General features: G+C 49.3%; 1 protein-coding gene across 1 annotated transcript in view; it reads left to right on the forward strand.

The window, feature by feature from the left end:
- Window positions 1-9,199, forward strand: part of GNMT (glycine N-methyltransferase) — a 45,981-nt gene extending 36,782 nt beyond the window's left edge. Inside the window, exons 4-6 of the mRNA XM_088450694.1 lie at window positions 5,254-5,396; window positions 5,466-5,584; window positions 8,318-9,199. Coding sequence (XP_088306820.1) covers window positions 5,254-5,396; window positions 5,466-5,584; window positions 8,318-8,513 — 458 coding nt within the window. The 3' untranslated portion in view covers window positions 8,514-9,199. The remainder of the gene's footprint in view (window positions 1-5,253; window positions 5,397-5,465; window positions 5,585-8,317) is intronic.
- The last annotated feature ends 2,404 nt before the right edge of the window (window positions 9,200-11,603 follow it).

An 11,603-nucleotide genomic window follows, 5' to 3' on the forward strand; every position in this document is an offset into this window, starting at 1 on the left:
ATGGGAGGGACCCTGAAAACAACAAATTTTAATAGAAATATCATGAAAATGTTTAAAACTGCTCCTACTCTTATACAGTATGTTCTGTATGTGTCACATATACAAATAAAGACCAGCCTCTTTTATAGCAAAATCATTCTGTGCAGCCGCAAGTAGAAAAACTGAGATTGCCCATAGGACCCGTCAGCTAGCTGATAAACTCTCCTCAATTCCAGCAGAGCAGCAGCCTCTGGTCTCACACGCTACTATAACACGTCATCCTAGAGGGTATGCAGTCGGGAAGCCGGCGGACGTAATCCCGACAGCCGGCTTCCCGACTGTCATATCCCGGCAAGCGTCTAAAGACAGGCGTCATTAGACTTACGCCAGGGAGACCGACGCCCGGCATCCCGATCAAAGGGACGTCGGACGCTGAGCGAGGATAGCCGCCAGGAGGGAGGGTTAGGGTTCCCGGGGGGGACTTCGGGTTAGGCACCCCCCCCGGAGGTTAGGTTTAGGCTAGGGAAAGGGGGGGGTTAGGGTCAGGCACCCCTGGGGGAGGCTAGGTTTAGGCACTTAGAGGGGGATTAGGGTTAGGTATTGGGGGGGAGGTTAGGGTTAGGCACCCCTAAGGAGGGTTAGGGGGTAGAATTAGGCTAGCTAATACTTACCTGAGGACGATCGGGATTTCCACTGCTGGTGTCGGGATTCCATGCGCCCGGCGGTAAATCATACCGAGTCCTCTCCAGGGGAGAGGACTACCAAGGATCCAGTTGCCGCTGGTAACCACCTCAGCACTTTGCGCTTCACTGATACTCTATCATGGACTTTGCGGCAAGCTACTGGATATCTGGGTAATGAAGTCAATGGGCCAGATTCAGACCCACTCGCAAGCGGCTGTCCGCTCGCAAGTGGGTCGATGTTGTGCACTGCGCATGCGCACGACGGCGGGAGCTCTGTCGTGCGCATGCGCCAGACGCGACGAGCGAAGGACTTTCCTTCGCTCGTTGTGTCTGATCAAAGGGGGCGTGCTGTCGATGTTGATTGACAGCACGCCCCCTTTGGTGGGCGTGCTGGGGGCGTGCCTCCCTGACGGGGGCGTTCCCAAAGGAACGCCTACCGTCAGAAGCCGGCCCACTGACATCACTAGTGATGTCAGTGGGAGTGATTTGGCTCTGATAGAGTCAAAATCACTCCGGGCCTTGCGGTTGAAAACCTCAACCGCAGGCTCCGGCTCGCAGTTTCGATGGTCGCGATGGTCAAGACCATCGCGGCCATCAAACTGCACGCTCGTATAGGCTGTGGGTGGTGACCCACAGCTATACGAGCGTCAAGGAGGACGCTCCATAGTTATGGAGGACGGCCCTCATTCAGAGCGTGCGCTCTGCTCAGAGCGTACGGCTCTGAATGAGGGCCAATGTTCACATAGTTGAACGGTTATTTGCAAATGCGCAAAAAATCAGAAAACCCCTACGGCACATGCGTTATACAGAGTGTATGCACAAAGGGCCTGATTCAGAGATGGACGCAATGGTGATATTTAGATTGAGCAACTGTTTGCCTTTGCGCATAAGCCGCGGTGTGCGTGCGCCATGATTGCATTGTGATTATGGGCGCACAGAGGAATACATACCAAAGTGAGTCACAGGTCAACATTTGGGGTGGTCAGAGAAAGGCAGGCGTGTCTGTATGTTTGAACGCCGTTTCATGGGCGTGCATAAATTAGCCACTGCGATTACATACGCAGCGTGAGTACTCACTGCAAGTCAGGAGAGCAGCTGAGTCTGCGGCTGGTCAGACCTGCCACAAGGGAAATGGCCGCTCAATGTGTGCCGATGTTACCGATAATTACACAGGTAAGCGGAGTCATACGCAGATGAGAAGGCAGTGGTGGGCGTCCCTATGCTCGGGTAAGATTTGGAACTATTAGCATGTATTTGCAGCTGCGTTCCGTGCGAAAGCGGAGCTGCGATCGAATTAGCGTCCATCTGTGAATCAGGCCTGAAGAAGCTGCTGCAATCGAGACATTACGAGAAATGGGGCTGCAAAGTGATGGGCGTTCCTGGGCAGGGACTGGGAGGTGGCCTGAAGTGAACACAAAAAAGTCCATCTCATGGGTGTGTTAATGGGTTCCCTGATACGCAGCCACAGACGCCATGTTCAGTCAGACTTAGAATCTGCACCTACCATAGGGCAGATTAAGGGCCACATGGGTATAGGCCAGAAAATGTTCAAGGGCCGAAAGGGGAGGAGCTGTGACCAGTACTGTGTGAGTGTGGCCAGTGCCATGTGAGTGTGTTATCAGCCTCAATGTCTCCCTAAATATACATAAAGGTATAAAAATTGCATCGTTTTAATGAGGAAAATTGAAATACAACTGTAAGACTTATGATTTATTGCCAACTGGTGGCAGATCATAAACATACTGTCATAATGATGGGCCTATTTTTATGTGGAGGCCTGGAGCCGTAGCCTCATCCACCCCATTGTTAATCTAGCCCTAGGTACAAGTGTGAATGGAGCGGGCAATAGGGCACCGATGGTTGCTTCTAAAGAATCACCGGCGGTTTTACAACGCGCAGAGACTCTGAAAGTGGGCGTGTCAGTCCTTGCACACTCAGACTCAGGCTGCTACACCAGGGAAAGTGCTGATACTGGGCCTGATTCAACAAGGAACACAAGTGTGCGCACGCACTCACTCGGCCGCTGCGAATTTATGCTAATCAGTGCATACGCACGGCAACCGCAGCATAAGATGCAGACACCCAGCACTACACAACACCGCCCACTTCCATTTACTCAAAGTCTGAGTAGCCCACAGCGGTAACATCGAGAACCATCGGAACCATATGCACAATAGAGGTTGACCCGATGTCGTGCAGGATTTTGGCCACTTCCTGCGTGCATCGAGTCGTCTGGCTGTGTATGTCGCCGCACTGCCTTAATTATGCACGTCCCTATAATGACGTCCCAACGCACAGGTACGTCTGTGTTCGCCCGACCACTCCCCCGTCACCACCCACAAACGGCACTTCCTGTCAATCAAAATCGGAAGGGTCTGCGTACACACTGCGTGTAGTCTGCATACCCTCACCCACTCGCACTGGCTAGTTCGCGCACGCGCAGTACGATAACATCGGCCGGGTGCGTGCTAATTCTCATCTGTGTTCCTTTCTGAATCAGCCCCACTGTCATTTACATATCATAGCTGCGACTCCGGCAGCAGAGCGGACGCAGGCCCATAAGGCGCAATCAGGACTTTTGCAAGACACAAATTAACTTGGGATGTGAATCTCGAAACACTTGTGGAAACATTTTTGTTGCTTCTTGTGAAACACGGCATCTTGTTGTGTATATAAATACACTTAGGGCCTGATGCAGTCACGTGCTAATGCCGATATACGCAAACATCTGATGTTTTTTCTTCTGTGCATAAATCCCAGGTTTGTACATATAGAGGGCCTGATTTATCACAGATCACAACTGCAACCGTGCACTCAGGGTCTCATTCAGACCCGTTCGCGAGCGCTGTACGCTCGCAAGCGGGTCGATGGTGCCCAAGTGCGCATGCGCATGACGGAGGTTAGCCGTCGCTCGGGGTCTTGCACCAAAGGGGACGTGCTGTCGATGGTGAGTGACAGCACGCCCCCTTTGGTGGGCATGCCGGGGGCGTGGCTGCCCAGACGGAGGCGTTCCCATGGGAACGCCTACTGTCTGGGTCCGGCCCCACTGACATCACTAGTGATGGTAACCCACAGCTATGCGAGCGTCCAAAAGGCCGCTCCAAATTTAACTAGGACGGCCCTGATTCAGAGCGAGCGCTCTGGTCAGAGCTTCCGGCTCTGAATCAGGCCCTCAGATCGGCCGATGGGGTGTACTGCGCTGGCGTATGCACCGCAGTGCACATGCGCCGGCCAATATTACGATTGCGCTGCGATAACGAACGCAGATACAAAGCCATCGCAGAGTGAGTGACGGGATGTCAGCATTTGGGGCTGGTAACAGGGGAGTGGTGGGAGAAATGCAGGCACGCCAGTCAGTTTGAAAGCCTTTTCCTGGACGTGCATAAATTAGCCACTGCGACAGCATTCGCAGCTTGTGTACTCACTGCGTGCGATGAGAGTTGCAGTCTCTGAGACAGGTCAGACCTGCGTGAGGGTCTGATGTTACTCGATGTTACCGATGTATACGCAGGAGTGCGAGGTATTATGGATGTGAGAAAGCGGTAGTGCGCGTCTCTATGCTGGCTGAGCAGTTGCAGACATTAGCATATTTTCGCAGCAGAACTGCGTGCGTAATCGCAGCCGCGATCGCAGTAGCGATCCGTAGTGACAGATTTGGATGCACTGTATCAGAAATGTGAGGGGCTTCACTGGACTAGAACTGGGAGGTAACGGGGGTAAAAAGAAGCACAGAAATGTTACTTCTTATGGGAATGACGTCGGCCTGACGCTGAAAGCCGCTGCTCACATACTCAGACGGAGAAACTGCAGCTGCTATAAAGTTGGTGCAAGTTTCAATGGTGTGACTAATGGTGCGACCGATGGTGTGAATGATGGTGTGACTGAGGATGCACCAAGCAGCATTTCAGAGTCTACAGACGCTGGCAGTGGGCGTCTCAGGCCTTGCACATTCACAGCATTAGCATAATGACGCAGCCATGACTCCGGCAAAAGATGGCAATGACGGGGTCACGTCTGTGGGTGAAGGGCTTATTGTGACTTCTAATATAATAAACTCTACACTAAAGTTGTTCTTTATAGGATATTAAGGAATAGTGGCGTATATAGTGGCGTATCTATAATGGGTGCAGGGTGTGCGGTGCACACTGGGGAGGACTAGAGCGCACACCCTGCATCCATTTCTTCAATACTTACCGCTCCGGAACCCTGCGTCGGCGGCAGCGGCCATTTTTCCCGCATTTTGCGCATGTGTCATCTGCACAGTGACCTGCGCATGTGCAGTAGACTCTAGCACCGCGCTAGAGTCTACTAGTGGCCAGAGTCTACGGCTGTGCTCGGTGCGCTGTCGGCCACCGGGTAGAGAGGGGGGCCCAGAAAGAGACTGCACACGGGCCCCTGCTTTCTTAATGGTAACCAAGTATGATAAAGTATTTGGATTGGAGTGGGGGCTTCATCATTGTGACCAATGTGGCATAAATCTGAGATATAACACCCAAAATAACAATTTATTGGCCCATTACTACAGCGTTGTAGGGAATGGTAACTGGCGTCTATCTTCCATCTCTTTGTCCATTGTGTCCTTTAATATTAGGAGACCAGAGTGACCAGCGTCTGGCACTTCATAACATTGCGGGAATGGTCCGACCTGGGGGGATTATGATCATTGATCACAGAAACTATGACTACATCCTGAATACAGGCTGCGCACCCCAGGGCAAGAACATTTACTACAAGGTGAGGGCGTCTCCTCAGAGCCGCGTGCCTTACATTGTGATAGGGCCTAATCTCTGTCTCTCTCCACAGAGTGACCTGACGCAGGACATCAGCACCTCTGTCTTGTGGGTGAATAACAAGCCGCACATGGTGACCCTGGATTACACAGTCCAGTTGCCGGCCTCAGGGGAGGCACAGGCAGAGCTGAGGTATTCATTATAACCTTCCCGTATTACAAGGTCGCAGAATGATAGGGCATGTGGCGCAGTAATGACGCCATTACAAGAAGTGCAACTCACTGTTGCATTACGTATATTCAGCGAGAGATGGGGAGAGACAATGGCCCTCATTCAGAGCCGTACGCTCTGAGCAGAGCGCACGCTCTGAATGAGGGCCGGCCTCCATGAAAATGGAGCGTCCTCCTGGATGCTCGTATAGCTGTGGGTCACCACCCACAGGCTATACGAGCGTGCAGTTTGATGGCCGCGATGGTCTTGACCATCGCGACCATCGAAACTGCGAGCCGGAGCCTGCGGTTGAGGTTTTCAACCGCAAGCTCCGGAGTGATTTTGGCTCTATCAGAGCCAAAATCACTCCCACTGACATCACTAGTGATGTCAGTGGGCCAGCTTCTGACGGGAGGCGTTCCCGTGGGAACGCCCCCGTCAGGGAGGCACGCCCCCGGCACGCCTACCAAAGGGGGCGTGCTGTCAATCAACATCGACAGCATGCCCCCTTTGATCAGACACAACGAGCGAAGGACTTTCCTTCGCTCGTCGCGTCTGGCGCATGCTCAGTCCAGAACATCGACCCACTTGCGAGCGGACAGCCGCTCGCGAGTGCGTCTGAATCAGGCCCTATGTTTTATGAGGTTTTATGCTCTCCAGAGAATTCCCCAACAGGTTGATGCGGTTGTTGTACAAAGTAAAATATAGCTTGTAAATAAGTACAGGGCGTCCAAAAATCTATATATTCAAATATAGAAACACACTAAAAATGTGGAGAAACAGAGCAGACTGATGTCAGTGTTTCCTAATAATAGTTTAAGAGGCAACAAAGAAGCTGTTTTAAACAGACGTGCACACTCCAGAGTATATTCCAGGGAGTACTCCAGAGTATATTCCAGGGAGCACTCCAGAGTATATTCCAGGGAGCACTCCAGAGTATATTCCAGGGAGCAGTCCAGAGTATATTCCAGGGAGCAGTCCAGAGTATATTCCAGGGAGCAGTCCAGAGTATATTCCAGGGAGCAGTCCAGAGTATATTCCAGGGAGCAGTCCAGAGTATATTCCAGGGAGCAGTCCAGAGTATATTCCAGGGAGCAGTCCAGAGTATATTCCAGGGAGCAGTCCAGAGTATATTCCAGGGAGCAGTCCAGAGTATATTCCAGGGAGCACTCCAGAGTATATTCCAGGGAGCACTACAGCGTATATTCCAGGGAGCACTCCAGACTATATTCCAGGGAGCACTCCAGAGTATATTCCAGGGAGCACTCCAGACTATATTCCAGGGAGCACTCCAGAGTATATTCCTTGCATTAGCACTTTAATTGCACGAAATCACTTTATATTGCTAGCACTTTATAATAAGTTATATAAGCACAGTAGGCGCCCTATACCAGCTCCTTGTATTTTTTTTATATATATATATATATATATATATATACAGAGAGAGAGAGAGAGAATGGCATAATATACAGAATGGAGTATTGATGTGAAGACCACTTAAATGCAGGTCAATTTACCACCAGCACTCTCCCTATCAGACTACCAGTGAGATGAAAGTCAGGCGCACATAGAGGCGGATTCCTATTGCCCAGAAGCCCTCTTCTACCATTTTAACTCAAGATTAGCCACATACACTACCTGGAATATGCATGTGTGAGGATAATCTGACTGCAGCATAGTCTCCTCGGAGCTCTATATGAGAGGTTTCAGGAGACATCAAAGTGATGAGCAACAGAATACATTTAGTGCCCTAGAGTGATGTGTGCATAGGCTGGCATTCAAGTATGTTAATCTAACATGCTCAGAGGGAAAGTGTGCCCGCATATGGTATGTATTCAGAATGTCGACATTTATAGTATTGACATGGTCATTATTTCGTCATTGTGACTGTCGACAGTCACAGTGTCGACATTACAGGATTAGGGTTAGACTGCCGTTAAGGTTGGAGTAGGGTTAGGACGCTAACAGTAGAAAAATGTCATGTTGATATGCCGACTGTCAGCATGCACAATGTCGACATTGTGCATGTCCACATGTCACATGTTGACTTGATGTCCATGACAACATTAACAACACATACAGACCATGTTGACATTTTGTAGCACACCCTGTCCATACTCCCAGAGCAGCATAGGAGCATTAGTGTGTAGTGATCGAGAGGGGGGAATAGGAGGGGGCAATTGGCATGAGAGGCAATGGCTTTATATATAGAGCAGGAGGGATGAGCCAACATAAACTTTCCACACTACCTGGTGGCCACATTGCACCGGTCTTGTTAAGAAAAACACTAAAAATGGCAATATAGAGCCAATAGTTCCTTCTTTCAGGTCAGCTAATGACCCCAAATGCCAACAACATCCTTCACCAACTGGCAGGGGCACAGAGAGAAGGGGTAGTGGGTACTACTTACCTGGAGCGGTTGGGGGGGATGGGCGAGTCGCTGCTGCTGCTGGCCGCTAAAAAGCAGCACAGCCGCAGTGGCACAATCGGGAGTCAAGAGAGAGGAGACTGCAATCTCCAGTACCCGGATCCGCCTGGGCTCTCAACCGCCCTGCCAACCGGTTGGGTCAGATATGGATCCTATAAGGGAACCATACAAAACGCTGAGTTGTAGTTTGGAAAGTAGCCGCATTTCAGTCTTCCTGGATTTGATATGTATGAAAGGATTTGTTTTCCTGCTCAGATCCGTCATAAAATATTTTTTTATTTCCACAGTAAATTCCGCCTGTCCTATTATCCGCACCGCCTGGAATCCTTCACTGCTCTCATGCACGAGGCCTTTGGGGGTCAGTGCCAGCACATGGTTTATGGGGATTTTAAGCCATATACCCCAGGCCAGGACAATGAACCCTGTTACTTTATACATGTGACAAAGAGGACAGCGGGAGGAGATGCCAAGATATCTGTATAAACTCCCTGAATTGGGTCTGAAGCAACGTTTTGATAACCTGTAATTTCTAGAGGTGGGGCCTGGCTTCTGTTAGGCTGGTGGTGATTGGTGTATGAATAAATCAGCTGCTACCCTGTTAATGATTATTAGTGTCACATTGTGTCACACACTGGGTTGTTGCATTCTAAAACTAACATGATCTGTTACATTATCGGTAAAGGTGCCTATCCACTAGAAGACAGGCAAAAGGCTTCACGATTACGACATTGTAACCATGCAGTCGTTTGTCAGACTGTGATGAGCCTGCACTGAACGAGCAGTCGTTCAGCGTAGGCACAATCAATCATCTGCAAACACGCTGAACCTGACGTTATCGTTATATTGACCAGCATGTTTGCACGATGATAGATGGCTAAAAGACCAATTTTTTTAAACAATCTGCAAACGATTTTCAAACGATTATCGAACAATATCGATATCGTTCAATCGCTTATTTTAATAGTCTAGTGGATAGGCACCTTAAGTCTAGATTTCGCAATTGACTTACCGTTTTTTTCTGTTTATTTCTACGTTTATTCTGTCAAACAATTAGCAAATTTGTAGCCACATCAGCTGTCCCAACCAACTGTTACAATATTCAGTCATTGCATCTGAATTTTAGGTGTATAAACTACTCAAAAAAATTCTTTTAAAATGTGTTTTATTAATGTTTGTCCTCCTGTGTCATGTCTTTATTTATTACTTAGGAAAATAATGTTCTCAGCCAGTACTTTAAGACAGGATCAGGGGCGTAACTAGGTATTTGCAGGCTCCATACCAAAAGTTGTAAGGGCCCCTATGTACCATCCAATGGTGAAAGATGTATATAACACATGTCACTTTGACAAGGAAGATGGGTGCCCCTCAGCTCTGAGCCCCATAGCAGCTGAACCCCTTGCACCTATGGTAGTTACGCCCATGGACAGGATAACAGTGGAGTAGGAGGGAAGAAGAGGGGATATACATATTGTTCTTGAAATTTAAATTAACTACATTCTAAAAAAAACAAAAACAACAATATAACAATATAACTTCAGTCCAGCACCACAAACTACAAATCATTTAGCAAAATGTATTGGATTCCAAGTGTCCTGAGAGTGAGGGAACATCAGGACTGTGAGTGAGGGGACACTGGGACTGTCTATATTACATGTGTAATGAGAGTGAGGGAACATCAGGACTGTGAGCGAGGGGACATTGGGACTGTCTATATTACAGGTGTAATGAGAGTGAGGGAACATCAGGACTGTGAGCGAGGGGACATTGGGACTGTCTATATTACATGTGTAATGAGAGTGAGGGAACATCAGGACTGTGAGCGAGGGGACATTGGGACTGTCTATATTACATGTGTCCTGAGCGTGAGTGGGACATTGGGATAATCTGTATTACATGTGTCCTGAGAGTGATTGGGACTGTCTGTATGACATGTGTCCTGAGAGTGAGGGGACATTGGGACGGTCTGTATTACCTGTGTCCTTAGAGTAATGGACATTGGGACTGTCTATATTACATGTGTCCTGAGCGTGAGTGGGACATTGGGATAATCTGTATTACATGTGTCCTGAGAGTGGGTGGGACATTGGGATAATCTGTATTACATGTGTCCTGAGCGTGAGTGGGACATTGGGATAATCTGTATTACATGTGTCCTGAGAGTGATTGGGACATTGGGATAATCTGTATTACATGTGTCCTGAGAGTGATTGGGACTGTCTGTATGACATGTGTCCTGAGCGTGAGTGGGACATTGGGATAATCTGTATTACATGTGTCCTGAGAGTGGGTGGGACATTGGGATAATCTGTATTACATGTGTCCTGAGCGTGAGTGGGACATTGGGATAATCTGTATTACATGTGTCCTGAGAGTGATTGGGACATTGGGATAATCTGTATTACATGTGTCCTGAGAGTGATTGGGACTGTCTGTATGACATGTGTCCTGAGAGTGAGGGGACATTGGGACGGTCTGTATTACCTGTGTCCTTAGAGTAATGGACATTGGGACTGTCTATATTACATGTGTAATGAGAGTGAGGGAACATCAGGACTGTGAGTGAGGGGACATTGGGACTGTCTATATTACATGTGACCTGAGAGTGAGGGAACAACGGGGCTGTCGATATTACATGTGTCCTGAGAGTGAGGGGACATTGGGACTGTCTGTATGACGTGTCCCGTGAGTTTGGGAAATCTTTATATTACATGTCTCCCGAGGCAGCTTCAAATGTTTATCCTGATTCCTTGAGTGAAAAGCTGGTGAGGGGACAGAATTCCTGCCTAGGCATCCCCACGGGATGTAGGCTGCAGCCCACAATTGTTCTCACTCCTTGGTTCATGTAACCCTTTCATGTTTCAGGCCATGGCTGCCCCTCAAGTTACCTGTCAAGAAAATGTTAGGGGGAGTTGCCTTCCCTCAAAGCAGGATTATTTATAACCAGAATTAAGCGTATTGGGGCCATTTACCTTTGAGAAGTTTAGACAATCAAATCACTTCCACCCATCAACTGATCAACTGGCTCTTTGACAGCATATGTGGACGATATGCAGTCGGCATCCCGACTGTCTAATCCCGACGCCTGTCGTTTTACCTACGCCGGGAGCCCGACACCCGGCATCCTGATCGAAGGTAAGCCGGGCGCGGACAGCCGCGGGGGGAGGGTTAGGTTAGGGGCTCCTAGGGTTAGGCAGCCCACTGGCAGGGTTAGGCTAGGGGAAGGGGGGGTTAGGGTCAGGCACCCCCGGCGGGAGGTTAGGGTTAGGCACCCCCCTGGGAGACTTAGGTTTAGGCTGCGGGGAAGGGGGGGTTAGGTTCAGGCATCCCTAAAGGAGGGTTAGGGTAGGGAATGAGATTAGCGGTACTTACCTAAATTAGCAGTCGGAATCCTCACCCCTACCGGGCTTCCGCTGTCGGGAATTGAACCACCGGCATTCCATGTGGACAAACCCCTTTTGGGGGTTTCAAAGTTGAAACCAAAGAAGGTCAGTAAGGACTTGCAAGCAAGGGCCAAACATCATTGTGGAGATAAAGTGTTTAGAGAGAGAGTTAGAACAGACAGACAGGAAGAGA

Source organism: Taudactylus pleione, unplaced genomic scaffold (genome assembly GCF_031769625.1).
Source record: "Taudactylus pleione unplaced genomic scaffold, aTauple2 ptg000522l, whole genome shotgun sequence".
In the NCBI taxonomy this organism is placed as follows: domain Eukaryota; kingdom Metazoa; phylum Chordata; class Amphibia; order Anura; family Myobatrachidae; genus Taudactylus; species Taudactylus pleione.